The 16167-nt window shown below is 36.7% G+C and overlaps 1 protein-coding gene across 1 annotated transcript in view; it reads left to right on the forward strand.

Moving 5' to 3' along the window:
* The first annotated feature begins 1133 nt into the window (after positions 1 to 1133).
* LOC118933500 (3'-5' RNA helicase YTHDC2-like) overlaps positions 1134 to 16167 on the forward strand; it is a 78249-nt gene continuing 63215 nt past the window's right edge. The window contains 4 exon segments of the mRNA XM_057490528.1: positions 1134 to 1503; positions 2683 to 2773; positions 10934 to 11130; positions 12443 to 12642. Coding sequence (XP_057346511.1) covers positions 1314 to 1503; positions 2683 to 2773; positions 10934 to 11130; positions 12443 to 12642 — 678 coding nt within the window. The 5' untranslated portion in view covers positions 1134 to 1313.

The following is a 16167-nucleotide window of genomic DNA, read 5'->3' on the forward strand; positions in this document are numbered from 1 at the left end:
ATGACCAAGATCAGGTTTCTGCTCTTAAAAACAGCTTATATTCTAGTGGAAAGAGCAAATAAAATAATCAAATTGTAGTAAATGATAACAGAAAAATGTGAGAGAGCCTGTCTAGGTAAGGGATGGAATCCTGCCTTAAATGGTAAGAAAGAGGCACCCATATGAAATACTGGTTTTGTTCCTGTACAGGGGGAAACTCTCCAACCCTCCACCCCCACAGTAATGAGCTTGATCTGTTCAGGGGAGATCAAAATGAGTGCATTTGAGCACTGTGAGTATGAGAGTAGTGGAGATGAGATTCATGAAGGCAGGCAGAGGCCAGATCAAGCAGGGGCTTGAGGGTCATGGTAAGGAATTGAGGGTCTTTTATAGTTGCAATGGGGAACTTTAGGAGTGCTTTATGTATGCTTACATAAAAGCCTACCTTGCTTATGTTCTTAAAAAGATCACTCTGGTTGTGCTCTGGAGAACACAAGACCAAAATGGAAGGAGTTAGGGTGAATGGGATTAAGTTTATGTCAGTGGATATTAAGCAAGTGGAAATTCTCATAATCTCCCTTGATTTCCCAAACTAAAAGATTAGACCTTCTGATTCCATCATCTCATATAACACTAATTAACTATCATTTAATCATTTACTTGTTTATTGTCAGTCACTCCCATTCAGGGTTGCCAGATAAAATACAGATGCTCAGTTAAATTTGCATTTCAGGTAATAAATAATTCCTTACGTGTTCCCAAATGTTGCATGGGAAATATGCATGCTGAAAAATTGTCTGAAATATAGATAAACTGGGCGTCCTGTATTTTTGTTTGCTAATCTGGCAACTCCCCACTAGAATGCAAACTCCATAAGGGCCAGAGCCAGGTCTGGTTCCCCAAGGTGTATTTAGGGGGTAGCAAAGTGCCTGCCGGCACATAGGGAAGGCCCACACGCGCTTACTGAATTAATTAATGAAGGGCCTAGCCAAACGAGGGACTAAATAAAGGGATGAACGAGAGCATCTCGGTGCGGGTACGGAGGGAGATGACTGGGAGAAGCAGCCCGCGGAGGGGCGTGAGTCCGGCCTGTAGCGGCTGGAGCAGAGGGGCGGCCGACGTGCTGAGGTCACGGGCGCCGGCGGCCTTGGTGACGTCATCACGCCCGCGCTCGGCTTCTCGCTCGGGTGTTAGTGGCGCCGGCTTCACCTCGGCAGTCGTGACTGGGGGCTTTCTGGTGACCCCCGGCCCAGCGCCTGCCGCCCAGTGGTCCTGTCGTTGGTCGTCAGCAAGCAAGCACGGCCGCTCTCCCGCGGGGAGGACCTCGCAGAGTCATGTCCAGGCCGAGCGGCGTTTCCCCGCGGCCGCCGGCTCCGAGCGCTGGCGGCGACGGGGGCGTCCCCACTCTGTGTGGCCCTGGGGGCGGAGGCCGGGCCAAGGGGCTGAAGGACGTTCGTATAGATGAGGAGGTGAAGATCGCAGTTAGTATCGCTCTGGAGCGCTTCCGATATGGGGATGAGAGAGGTAAGGTTCCTGAAGGGGACCCCGCCGGCTGCCTCACCTCCCCTGAGCCCGGACACCCGTGGAAGGGGCTGCCTGAGAGGAAGGAGGGAAGACCTGGGCCGCCCAGCCGGGCCCTCTGGAGCCGGCCTCAGAGAGGCGGGGTGGGCCCTGGGCCGCGGGTGTTAGCGCTCGGGTGGGTTGCGAAGAGCTCGGCGTCCAGCGGATCGCGCTCACCTAGAATCAGAAGGTGGAGAGTCAGGTAGGCTCCCTTGCAGGAGGCGTTTCTTTCCCTAGGGAGAGGCTTTCTGACAAGTTGGGGAGGCTAAGCCACCAGTTCTTAGGTATTGTTAGCCTCCCCTCTTTTTTTTTTTTTATTTTTTAAAGGAGGTTGTGGTAGCCCTAACCCAGGCACGTTTAAGCTACAGAAGTAGAAGAAGGGAAGATAGCCAGACAAATAGATGCACTGGCATTATGTAGTGCTTTGTTTAAATTCTAGAAGCATCAACGCTAACACAAAGGGTTAAACTTACTTTGTAGATGAAACGTCTTCCACACCTCTTAAGCTTAGAAAGCTTCTTGGGTGCACACAGTGCTGATACGGCTGACCTGTGCTGATCAGTACAATATATTGAGTGCTCATTCCGATTGGCTGGCCTAAATAGGGGATCCCTTACTCTGGAAGCTTACGGCGCCAAACTGGGATGACCTGAACGGAGTACCTTAAGCAAAGGTAAAGAAAGCCTCAGCACCTATTAACAACAAATCCAATTCAGTATAGTGAAATACGAATTCTATATAATTTTGAAGGCAAAGAAATGGAATTGGATGTTGAGCATTCATAATGCTTGAGCATACCTCATCATGGAAGGAAACACTTTGTGAAGCAAGTAAGGACTAAGTTAAAATAGTAAAATGTGTTCATCAGTAATCATACCAACTCAAGATTCCAGCACAAATAAGAGAGTAATCTTTGGTGAATATTACAGTCCTTTACCACATTTAGGTTTAATTTTTATTAATATCATAACTCTGGTAGACATTTGGTAGTTGTTGAATTAATATCTACTTTTCACATAAAATATAAATTTGATTATGTGCTTGTATGACTTTTTCATATTTTGTATCTATGTATGTATATTGAAGCACCTTGAAAGAAAATTCCCTATCCCTAAAAGGTACTTCATGTTTTTTCCCATGTAGAAATGGAATTTCCGTCTTCATTTACCAGTACTGAAAGAGCCTTTATTCATCGATTGAGTCAGTCTCTTGGTTTGATCTCTAAAAGTAAAGGGTAAGCTGATAGCTTTGCTTATTCAAAAAAATTATTTACCAAAAAAAGAGAAATATTTCTGACTACATTTAAATATTTGTTACTGTTTTAGGTTCACATCCTTAATTATTTTACATATAGATAAGCTGATTCATATCTGTATCAGCTCTTTCCTTTTCCTCCTCCTATCCCCCTTTTTTATGTTCTCTAGGGGCAAAAAGAAAAAAAAATGTAAATTTTAAGATGTAAGAAAAAATAGCATAAAAGTTGAAGTTGATTGCTTGAGAAAAATATTTTGCATAGCAACTAAGTCTCTTGTGTTTTTAACACTGGATGGACTAAAGATAATAAGTACAATTATTTGCAGAATTTATCTTTTACTGTTACTGTACTGTACTTTACAACAAATGTTCACTGTTTTCTTTCCTGCTAACTCAAGAATCTGATGATTAGAAGTGATTAAATAAAATGGAACCAGAGGAAACTATATATATTTTTTAAGGCTCACTGATCGGTAGGGGGAAAAGTTATCTAAGCCAGACAAATGGAAGAACTCTAAAATTCTGTGGAGCCATTTAATTTGGGGAGGAAGGATGGTGGGATTGGTATACAGGAGGGGTTGTCAGTATTGGCTCTGAGCACTGACATTTTGCACTGGATCAGCTCCTTAGTGTGGATGGTGCCTTTGTGCACTGGAGGCTGTTTGGCACCATACCTAGTCTTTACCCAGTAGCAACACTGCCATTCCCGATTGTGAAAACCAAAACTCTTCTAGGTATTGCCAAACTGTTGAGAACCACACAGGGGAAAAAAAAAAGATATAATTTCAGTTTACCAGTGTTTAGGTTAAGAAGAGAGAAAACAAAACTTTATTAAGTGATATATTAATAATTAAATAGTTGGAAGGTCCTAAGATGAAAGTAGCTTATATAGGAGTATCTTGGATATGAGTACCCACCACAGTGATTTGTTAATGACTGAGACAGGGGATTTCGTTTAGGTGAATGCGTTTTGAATATCCCTAAGGCCAGTGCTGGAACAGTGGGAGGTTCTGGAGCACACCCATAGTACAGTCCCTTGGACAGGTAAAAGACTGCACTTGAAAATAAAAAGAGAGTGCTAATCCTTTATCTAAAAACCAAATATGGACCAAATATGTTTTAAGATTCAGTTTTCAGATTTTAGAAATGCAGTACTGTACTTTTGCAATATGTTATGTAATACTCCTAATAAGGTATAGCCATCACATTTAAACACATTAATATTTCTGCCAGAAAATGTATGAATATTCACACTAAAGTAAATAAAGACTAGAAATAGCTTCATGTCCCTTTTATCAGGCTTTGCTGCCAAATAAAGTTGCTGCAAATTTACAAAAGTCTTTCAGTTTTCAGAGCTGTTTGGGGTTAAGAGGATGTGGTATGCACTAGAAGACATCTGTTATAAATGTACAGTTTTGCAGTGGCATTATTTCCATGGTTATATGGGGTTTGAATTTTGAACAGTTAACTTAGAAATGACCATTGGAAATTACTCTTAGAAAAGCAGTTCGTTAGAATAGACTACCTCTAGTTCTGTTCCGTAGCATGATCATTTAAAGGATGATCAGAATGGAGAAACATCTGGGGAAGAGGAGAACAAGAAAGGATTTATCAGGACAAAAAAACGGGATGAGGAAACACTGAGGAGACAGAGAGGAAAAGGAAAAGTATGCTGTGGGAAGCAAGGCTTACTTCAGTCCTGGTTACTCAGTCCTGATACCTAAGCCCAGTGCTCCACCAACCCTCTTAAGAAATTGCCTGGCTCTTTCCTTCTCCTCCTTGTCTTTGAGCAAACTGAGCACAGTGTGTATCTAGAGGTCCTTATGATTTTTCAAATGATTTTCCTTCTTTTCACATATGTAAATTAAACTAAATAAATCATTTTGAGTATCGTGTCTCAAATCCTTTTCATTTATATGAGAATTTGTATTATACTACTGACTTATATTTCATGGGATTTTCTGTTCACCCTTGAGTAAACATTTTTTTTTAGCCTCCAAGTAACTTTATCAATTTAGCAAATTAGTTTTTCTGTCTTTTTTCTTTTGTGCCTGGTATTACAGTTCCTTAATCCATACTTGAATGTGGAGGAAAGGGCAGGAAACCTAGATTCTGCTCCTGTTTTGTCACTGCCTCAGCGTCATGTCCCTTACCTTTAAAGGCCTTTTTCTTAAATGTAAAATATGAAGGCATTAATCTCTTTGTTTTAGTTAAGATTCTGTAATTTCAGTAGTTTATTTTGCACTTCTTACAAGGTTTTTAAAAATAGATTCTAGACTTACTGTGTGATAATTTACAATTTGTTTTTACAAATTTTACAATTTTGGGGGGATCACTTCTTCCTTTTTGATCTGCTTTCTTTCAAAATGAAGCCGTGTGTGTTGGATTTTGTTTCTCACTCCCTATTCCCCCACCAGGAGTTGAATTTAGTTTGCAATTGACCACTTTTTTATAATTGCTCTTTCGGTGAAAATATTCTTGTAGGAGTAACACGCCCATTATATGTTCTTTAGTGTATTCTGAAGTTTTCTTTGAAGTTTTACTTAGATTTTCTTGTACCAAAAATGTCACCTCCTTATAATTTCCTTTTTTCCTCAATTGAAGTCACTGTGTTTTGGTTTTAAGAGCAGAGTCTTTGGCTTGCTCATGAGAAAAACAAAATCTTTTTCCTATTCTTCTTAGTCCAAGTTAGACATAGTGAAATTTACAAAATGAACTAAAACTTGTGGAAAGAGAAAATATAAAATAATATGAAAGTTTTTTTCCAAATATGAATTTCTTAACCTGTCATGCCTGAATTCACTGCTTGTAGGTATCCGTGTACTCTGCTTACCCTGCCTTGGGGGCTCTACCCTTCAAGAAGGCCCCCCCTTTTCAGATTTGGGATGCTACCTCTTTTGCCTCTTGCCTTGGAAGGTTGCATATTGCACTTCTCCTTTTCTCCTACCTAAAATAGGAAAAATGGATTAAAAGTGCTGAACTCCCTAAATGTATTTGTGGATATTCGTTGAAAGAAAAAGCCTGCAGTGCCCAATAATAATAACAGCAGGAAACATTTATTAAATGCTGTTGTGCAACAGGCATTCTGCTAGGTGCTTTGAGTAGTTATCTCTTAATCCTCACAATAGTCTAACAGAGTAGCGTCTGTTATTAACAGCTGGTGCCTGTATACCAGATGAGGCAATTCAAGCTTGGAAAGGTTAATTTTTCTGAGAGCACACAGCCAGCAAGTGGCAGAGCCAGTATTTGAACATAGTTAATGTTTAATTAATTCTTGATGTTCACAGAGAGTTTATAGCAATATCCTGGGAGTTGTGAGGAGTTAAAACAGAAATATTAAGTAGGTCTCATCTCTTTAAGTTTCTCACAGTCCACTAAGTCACAGAAAGAACAGATGTACTATAAGATAGTTTTCATGACCTGAAAGCAACCATGTTTAGTGACAAAATTAAATGGTTGGTTTATTAATTTCTAGGTAATCATAAAAAAGTGCAAATTAGTATGATGCAAACTTTAATAAATTTGTAATTTTCTATTGCATATTAGGGAGAAAATGGTTTGGCATTAGGTCTTTGCATCTTTCTGCCTAACAAGTATAAATTAAGGAGATAAGAAATTAGGCTTCTACTAGACATCAGATGAATGTGTTTTTTTAAGGACATTAGTTTCTTGGTGGTTGTGAGCTCTTTAAGAAGTCATTTCATATTTTGGCTCTTTAACTGATTTTAAACTGTTCACAGATTTGGAAAGTGGGGAATAGTGAGGCATAGGGTTGTATTTGAGTTAAATATTCATTACACCATTCATTGTGTAAATTGATAAATTAGTATTAAAATTGTATCAAATTGATTAGTTGTATCATCATTTTACGTAGAAGGAAAAGCCATTGATATGCTAAAACTTAGAGCATGTATTGATTACTTTCACCCTTTGAAAGTTAGAAGTTACATTCTTATTTGTAATTTTAGTATATTTGCTTTTATATTTAAACATTGCATATGGGGCTTTTCCACATCATGCAGCTAGTTTCTACTTAATTTTGCTTTGTAAAGGAGATTCTTATGGTTTCCTTTAAAGGGTAGTGTCAGTTAATAATATGGAATGAAAGCATGAGATCTCAATGTATTTACATAGTAGGACAAATCTCTTTTTTGAATGTTACCATCCTCACAATGACAAGGTGAATATTTTGCCAAAAATTTCACTAGTCACTTTATTGCATGTATGTCACTGTGTTGCTGAATGTGGTAGGAATAAGCACTAATAGCCACAAGTAGAATCTTTTACTAAAACATAAAAATCATCAAGTTGATATTATCTTTCTGCCCCTCCCAATCTTTGTTCAGACTGAATTCAGTACATTTTAAGTGGTAATGGCTAAGCACTCATACCTGCTTAGTATGAGTTATTTTTTTACTTTTATTTTTTTTCTATTTTATTATTTGTTTTGTTATCATTAATCTACAATTACATGAAGAACATTATGTTTACTAGACTCCCCCCTTCACCAAGGCCCCCCCACAAACCCCATTACAGTCACTATCCATTAGTGTAGTAAGATGCTGTAGAATCATTACTTGTCTTCTCTGTGTTACATATTCCTCCCTATGCCCCCACCCCACTCCACATTATACATGCTAATCATAAGGCCCCCTTTCTTTATCCCCACCCTTATCCCTCCCTTCTCACCCATCCTCCCTAGTCCCTTTTCCTTTGGTAACTGTTAGTCCATTCTTGGGTTCTGTGAGTCTGCTGCTGTTTTGTTCCTTCAGTTTTTCTTTGTTCTTATACTCCACAGATGAGTGAAATCATTTGGTACTTGTCTTTCTCCGCCTTGCTTATTTCACTGAGCATAATACCCTCTAGCTCCATCCATGTTGTTGCAAATGGTAGGATTTGTTTTCTTCTTATGGCTGAATAATATTCCATTGTGTATATGTACCAAATCTTCTTTATCCATTCATCTACTGATGGACACTTAGGTTGCTTCCATTTCTTGGCTATTGTAAATAGTGCTGCGATAAACATAGGGGTGCATCTGTCTTTTTCAAACTGGAGTGCTGCATTCTTAGGGTAAATTCCTAGAAGTGGAATTCCTGGGTCAAATAGTATTTCTGTTTTGAACATTTTGATGTACCTCCATACTGCTTTCCACAATGGTTGAACTAATTTACATTCCCACCAGCAGTGTAGGAGGGTTCCCCTTTCTCCACGACCTTGCCAACATTTGTTGTTGTCTTTTGGATGGTAGCCATCTTTACTGGTGTGAGGTGATATCTCATTGTGGTTTTAATTTGCATTTCTCTGATAACTAGCGATGTGGAACATCTTTTCATGTGTCTCTTGGCCATCTGAATTTCTTCTTTGGAGAACTGTCTGTTCAGCTCCTCTGCCCATTTTTTAATTGGATTATTTGCTTTTTGTTTGTTGAGGTGCGTGTGCTCTTTATATATTTTGGATGTCAACCCTTTATCGGATCTGTCATTTATGAATATATTCTCCCATACTGTAGGGTACCTTTTTGTTCTATTGATGGTATCCTTTGCTGTACAGAAGCTTTTCAGCTTGATGTAGTCCCACTTGTGCATTTTTGCTTTTGTTTCCCCTGCCCAGTATAAATTATTTTTATGCATAAATTCTGTATTATTACTATTAGTGAACCTGTGTTAGAAAAATTTCAATCTGGCCCACTATTTTAATTGTGAAATTGTTGAGGAAAGAGTATATTTTAGTCAGCTTTATAATTTCACCTACCAGCATAATGCTTAGTGTTATATAGGCACTCAGTATGTGATGAATGATATATAATGCTTGGCATTATGTAGGCACTCAATATATGATGAATGACTGAATGAATAAAAGAAAAGGTGAAATACAGGAAAACTTTCTGGAGATGATTTTTAAGAAAATTGAAGCATCTTGGAGCTGGTAGAAATGGTAGAGATGTTTAAATTAATATATAATGTCAGAGAAGTAAGATGGTTTATTTTTGATACCATAGCTAGATTATTACTAGCAGAACAAAATCCTCCTAACTCTTGCATTAGTGCTCATTTCAGCACACTTCTTGCCTTCTGTAGTTAACATTTTATGAAGTAAATGTCACAGAATGACTTAAATCTATAACAACTGTGCTGAAGTTTCAGAAAGGTCCATGGGAAAAGAATGTATTTCAGAGACCATCTCTAGAATCCAGTAATTGTGATCTCCATGCAATGAGTAACTAAAATTTCTAGATCAGGTTACATTTAATTATATCATATTTATGTCATTGTTTTAAGGATCACTAAGCACTTCAAGTAGTAGATGACAGCATAGAAAACTTATAATTCATTAAAGCATTCAAAATAGGGAGTTTCCAAAAATTGAAATCTTCCACTTAGAAAGCTTAGATTCCATTTGCAACAACATGGATGGAGCTAGAGGGTATTATGCTCAGTGTAATCAGCCAGGCAGAGAAAGACAAGTACCAAATGATTTCACTCATCTGTGGAGTATAAGAACAAAGGAAAACTGAAGGAACAAAACAGCAGCAGAATCACAGAACCCAAGAATGGAATAACAGTTACCAAAGGGAAAGGGACTGGGGAGGATGGGTGGGAAGGGAGGGATAAGGGTGGGGAAAAGGAAAGGGGTCATTACAGTTAGCATGTATAGTGTGTGTGGGGGCATGGTGAGGGCTGTGCAACACAGAGAAGACAAGTAGTGATTTTACAGCATCTTACTACGCTGATGGACAGTGGCTGTGAAGGGGTATGTGGGGGGGACTTGGTGAAGGGGGGAGCCTAGTAAACATAATGTCCTTCATGTAATTGTAGATTAATAATACCAAAATTAAAAAAAAAAGAAAAAATTATAAAAAAAAAAAAGAAAGCTTAGATAGCAAAAACTGTGTAGGTTAATCTCCACTGTTATATGAAACTTAATGTGAAGATACTGTTTGAAAAATTTTAAATCTAGTGTTAATTAGGAAAACTATGCATGTAATTTTCATTGTTTTTGTGGCTTCATTGCTCATTTCTATAATACAGTGAAATTAACAAATGGTAAAACATTTTAAATATTTTGGGTAACATTTTTTTAAATATAAGAAATGTTATTTTTTCCGGACTACAATTATACTAGCTCTCACTTACTTATTTTTAGCTTTCATCTATGGAGTGCTTATTCTGTAACAGATGTTGTCCTTCACATGCATTGTCATATTTAATTGTATGAATAGGCCTTTGAGGCACGTATTGTTATTTATCTTAGGCTCAGAGCTATTAAATAGTTGGTTATAGTCCTGCAGCTAGTAAATGGTAGCACGGGGATTAAAACCCAGGTTGGTGTGCTTTTAGAGCCTGAGGTATATTGTACTAGGTTATAGACATGTATTATTAAGTCATTCAAAACACATTTGAGGACTTCCTGTGTGTATGACATTGTACTTTGTATTTTTGGAGCTACAAAAACCATAAAAGATGTGATCAGTCTTGTAACAGTTGAAGAAACAAACATAACCTATATTAAATAATTTGAACAGTTATTAATTATCATTACCTTATAATTGACGGGTAGAGCCAGAAGCTTTGGAAAAAAAAAATTTCTGTCACAGTTAGCTTCTGAAAATACTTACCGGTAATGCTAATTTTATGCTGTTTTGGTCCAAGAACTAAACTTGGCTCTCTTAGCAGGTTTTCATGGGAATGTGACATTACCACATACGGTGGGAACATGCAGTAGGATATTTTAGTCTGGACAGTGAACCATAACTTTTTTCATTATCATTTTTTAGTTTCTGTTGGTCAGATTGGTTTTCCCTTTCTCTCTATATGCTGCCCAACGTGTATTAACTGGTGATGTTTCATCCACCATAAAGTCTGCTAAGACAGATTTTAACATTTATGGGTAAGTAGACCATTTTTGCTGATTTAGAATTGGATTTGCAGCATTTTGAATTTCTAATTGAAAATGGTCTTGTGGCTACTTTAACACCAAACCCCTTTTGATTGAATTTTTTTGGATTTTTCAGCATCTCCTCCCAAAGCATTTTGATTTTTTCAATGTTTTGCTTGAGTCGTGTTTTCTAACTAGGCATACATCATATGTGAACAAACTGACTATATGTAGTAAATAAATGATTTTTATTAATATTCAGAAAGGGAGCAAATAGATACCTAACTGTGAAGAAGAAAGATGGATCAGAAACAGTTCATGCACTGATGACCTGTAATTTGACTCATAATACAAAACATGCTATTAGGAGCCTAATTCAAAGATATCCCATCATCAGTAAAGAGCGTACTCAACTTCTGCCTAAAACAGAAAGAAGAAATGTGTTTGCAGTTGAAGCTGGTATGTATTTTCTAGGGAGCTTCCTTGTTTATCCTATTATTTAATTGTTCTTTTTCCATTTAAAATTTATTTTTAAAAACTGTGGTCAAATAAGCTTTCTCAATTTGGTCTGTTAGAAACGATTGAGATGTGAAAATTTTGGAATGAAACATGTTAAGGCACGTCATGAAGCGAGAAAACAAGTTTTTTTTTAAGTGTCATCATAATAGCTGCCATTTATTGAGCACTTACTGTGTGCTAGGCAGTATACTAAACTATAGAGGTTTACCTCATTGCAACCCTTGCACGGTAAGAATTTCCATTATTTCACAGGTGAAGAAACTGGGGTTCAGAGAAGTTAAATAAATTGTTTAAGGCCATTCAACCAGCCAGTAAACTGCAGAGCTGGGATTTGACTCCAAGGTCTGGACTTTCCTTTTATTACACTGCCATGATACGCTAATGAGTAAGATTTTGAATTAGGGCATTAACTTTTGATAAGAGAAAGTACAGAGGTATCAGTACATTAACTTGATGAAAAGCAGATAAATAATACATTTAGGTTATAAAATGAAGTTGTAATGTCATTGTCTGGAAAAGTAAATTACCTGGTGAGAAAATTATTTATTATCTAAAGTGACAGAATTTGCATAATTTCTATTGTTGGAACTGGTTTGCAGAATGTAGAAAATACATGGCCCTGCTTATCAAGGAATTCGATTTTAGATACACACACAAAAATATTTTGAGTTATGTGAAGAATATTCTTTTTTATTCCTGTCTGCTCAGTTAGATGCAGATGTGGCTAAAATGCTCTATTAGGAAATCGGTTAAGCATTAGGATCTTACATTTACATGTATTATTCTATTTGATCACATAGTCTTACATGTTTAAACATACAGGTTATGTTTGTGTTTTCATATTGTATATAACAGATTTATGAAGTATAATGCACATTGTTTCCTACTATAAAATTTTGATTTTCTGTGTCATTATTGATAGAAACAGGCCTGAAAATCATCTTAGGGTATGAAAATTGTTTTTTATTTTTAATGGCTATTGGATGATTGAATTTTGCTCATTTGTAAACATCATGTGCCAGAAATACTTGAGAAATTTGCTTTCTAGTTGATACTGGAATTTATATCATTTTCTTTAAGAATTTTAGGTATAGGAGTACAATAGTTGAAGGATTGCTTGCTAACTTTATGTAGACGGAGTAGAGAAAAAAACACTTGAGCAGAATTACATTGGAAATACTTATTCCTTACATTTCACACTTTTAAAAAAATGTTGATCATAATTTTTTTGTTCTTGTATTCATTTTCAAAGAAAACCGGGAAGTGAGCAAGACAAGTGGGCGACTCAACAATGGCATACCTCAGATTCCAGTGAAAAGAGGGGAATCCGAATTTGATTCTTTCAGACAGTCTCTGCCAGTGTTTGAGAAACAAGAAGAAATTGTTAAAATAATTAAGGGAAATAAAGTAGTTTTAATTGTAGGAGAAACTGGGTCTGGAAAGACTACACAGGTTTGTTTCTTCTTTGTGTTTATGGGAGAAAAAAATGTTTTTTTCCTATGTGATAGTTTATATAAAATTTATAGTACATATATTTTAATGGGAAAAAAAAGCTTCTAGTTTAATGGTTATTTCAGAAATAAATGATTCCTGGGAGTACATTTTCAGAATTTATAAAATGGAAATGTTTTAAATATTTTTATTTAATTAAATTATCATTGATATACAATCTTATCATGGTTTCAAATACACACACACACACAACACAGTGGTTCAACATTTACCCATATTATCAAGTCTTCAGCCACCCATTGTGGACACTATCAATGCAGTAAGATGTTATAGAGTTATTAATCGTATTCTCTGTGCTGTACTAAAGTCCCCATGACCTACCTATACTGTGGCTGCGAATTATAGTGCCCCTTAATCCCCTTCTCGCTCCTCCCCACCCTCTCTAACCCCTCTCCTTTGGTAACTGCTAGTCCCTTCTTGGTGTCTGTGAGACTACTGCTAATTTTTTCCATTTGTTTTGCTTTGTTTTTATACTCCACAAATGAGTAAAATCTTTTTATATTTGTCTTTCTCCACCTAGCTTATTTCACTGAGCATAATATCCTCTAGATCCATCCATGTTGTTGCAAAGGCAGGATTTCTTTTCCTTTTATGTACCACACCTTCTTTATTCATTCACATATCGATGGACACTTAGGTTGATTCCATATCTTGGCTATTGCAAATAGTGCTGATAAACATAGGGGTGCATGTGTCTTTTTGAATCTGTGATCTTGTTTTCTTTGGGTAAATTCCTAGGAGGGGAATGACTAGGTTAAATGGTATTTCTGTTTTTAGTTTTTTGAGGATCCTCCATATTGCTTTGCACAGTAGTTACACCAATTGACATTCCCACTAATAGTATAGGAGGATTCCCCTTTATCTACATCCTCAGTAGCATCTATTGTTTCTTGTCTTTTGGATAGCAGCCACCCTAACTGGTGTGAGGTGATATCTCATTGTGGTTTTAATGTGCATTTCCCTGGTGATTAGCAATGTGGAACATTTTTTCATGTGTCTGTTGGCTATTTGTATTTCTTCTTGGGAGAAGTGTCTGTTCAAGTCCTCCACCCATTTTTTTATCATGTTTTTTGGGTGTTGATGCTTATGAGTTCTTTATATACTTTGGAATATAAATTCTATATTTTTACAAATATATTCTATACTGTAGGATGCCTTTAGTTCCACTGACAGTGTCCTTTGCTGCAGAAGCTTTTTTAGTTTGATGTACTCCCACTTATTCATTTTTTATATTGTTTCCCTTGCCCAAGGAGATGTGCTCAGGAAAAAGTTTCTCATGTTTATATTCCAGAGATTTTTGCCTATTTTCTTCTAAGAGTTTTATGGTTTCATGACTTACATTCAGGTCTTTGATCCATTTCGAGTTTACTTCTCTGTATGGAGTTAGACAATAATCAGTTTCATTCTCTTACATGTAGCTGCCCAGTTTTGCTAACACCAGTTGTTGAAGAGACTGTCTTTCCCCTATTGTATATCCATGGCTCCTTTAGCATATATTAATTGACCATATATGCTTGGGTTTATATCTAGGCTCTATTCTGTTCCACTGATGTATGGGTCTGTTCTTGTGACAGTACCAAATTATCTTGATTACTGTGGCTTTGTAGTAGGGCTTGAAGTCAGGGAGCATAATCCCCCCAGCTCTCTTCTTCCTTCTCAGGATTGCTTTGGCTATTTGGGGTCTTTTATGGTTCCATATGAATTTTAGAACTATTTGGTCTAGTTTGTTGAAGAATGCTGTTGGTATTTTGATAGGGATTGCACTGAATCTGTAAATTGCTTTGGGCAGGGTGACCATTCTGACAATATTAATTCTTCCTATCCATGAGCATGGGATAGATTTTATTTATTGGTGTCTTCCTTAAATTCTCTCCTGAGTGTCTTATAATTTTCAGAGTAAAGGTCTTTCATCTCCTTGGTTAGGTTTCTTCTTAGGTATTTTATTTTTGATGCAGTTATAAATGGAGCTGTTTTCCTGATTTCCCTTTCTGCTAATTTGTTGTTAGTATATAGAAATGTGATAGATTTCTGTGTATTAATTTTGTATCCTGCAACTTTGCTGAATTCAGTTATTAGTTCTAATAGTTTTTTGGTGGATTCTTTAGGGTTTTCTATGTATAATATCATGTCATCTGCAAATAAGGGTCAGTTTAACTTCTTCCTTACCAGTTTGAATGCCTTTTATCTCCTTGTGTTGTCTGATTGCCGTGGCTAGGACCTCCAGTACTATGTTGAATGAAAGTGGTGAGAGTGGACATTCTTTTCTTGTTACAGATCTTAGAGGGAATGCTTTCATCTTTTCACTATTAAGTATGATGTTTGTTGTGGGTTTGTCATATATGGCCTTTATTATGTTGAGGTATATAACCCTCTATACCCATTTTGTTGAGTTTTTATCATGAGTGAATGTTGAATTTTGTCAAGTGCTTTTTAGCATCTATTGAGATGATCGTGTGATTTTTGTGCTTTTTGTTGATGGTGGTGTATGATATTGATTGATTTACAGTATTGTACTGTGCTTGCCTGTGTGGAATAAATCCCACTTGGTCATGATGGATGATCTTTTTGATGTATTTTTGAATTCTGTTTGCTAATATTTTGTTGTGGATTTGTGCATCTATGTTCATTAGAGATACTGGTCTATAATATTTTCTTTTATTTGTGGTGTCTTTGTCTGGTTTTGGTATGATGCTGGCCTCATGCAATGAGTTTGGAAGTATTCCTTACTGTCCTACTTTTGGAATACTTTAAGAAGGATAGGAATTAAAAAATAAAAAAGAAGGATGGGTATTAGGTCTTCTCTAAATGTTTGAGAAAATTCAGTCATGAAACCGTCTGTTCCGGAATTTGGTTTTTAAGTAGTTTTTTGATTACCAATTTCATTTAATTGCTGGTAATTGGTCTGTTCAAATTTTCTGTCTCTTCCTGGGTCAGTCTTGGAAGGTTGTACTTCTTTAGAAAGTTGTCCTTTTCTTCTAGGTTGTCCAATTTACTGGCAAATAATTTTTTCATAGTGTTCTTATAATTCTTTTTATATCTCTGGTATCTGTTGTGATTATTCCTTCTTTGTTCCTGATTCTGTTTATTATGTATACATTCTCTTTTTGTCTTGGTAAGTCTGGCTGGGGGTTTGTCTATTTTGTGTATTTTTCTCAAAGAATCAGCTCCTGATTTCATTGATTCTTTCTATTGTTTTATTCTTCTCAATTTTATTTATTTCTGCTCTCATCTCCTGCTGCTGACTTTGGCTTTCATTAGTTCTTATTCTGATTTCTTTAATTGTGATTTTAGACTGCTTGTTTGGGATTGCTCTTCTTTCTTGACGTAAGCCTGTATTGCTATGTACTTTCCTCTTAGACTGCCTTCACTGCATCCCACAGGTTTTGGGCTATTGAATTGTTGTTTTCATTTGTCTTCACATATTTCTTATCTCCATTTTAATTTGTTCATTGATCCATTGATTAT

Source organism: Manis pentadactyla, chromosome 13 (genome assembly GCF_030020395.1).
Source record: "Manis pentadactyla isolate mManPen7 chromosome 13, mManPen7.hap1, whole genome shotgun sequence".
Classification (NCBI taxonomy): domain Eukaryota; kingdom Metazoa; phylum Chordata; class Mammalia; order Pholidota; family Manidae; genus Manis; species Manis pentadactyla.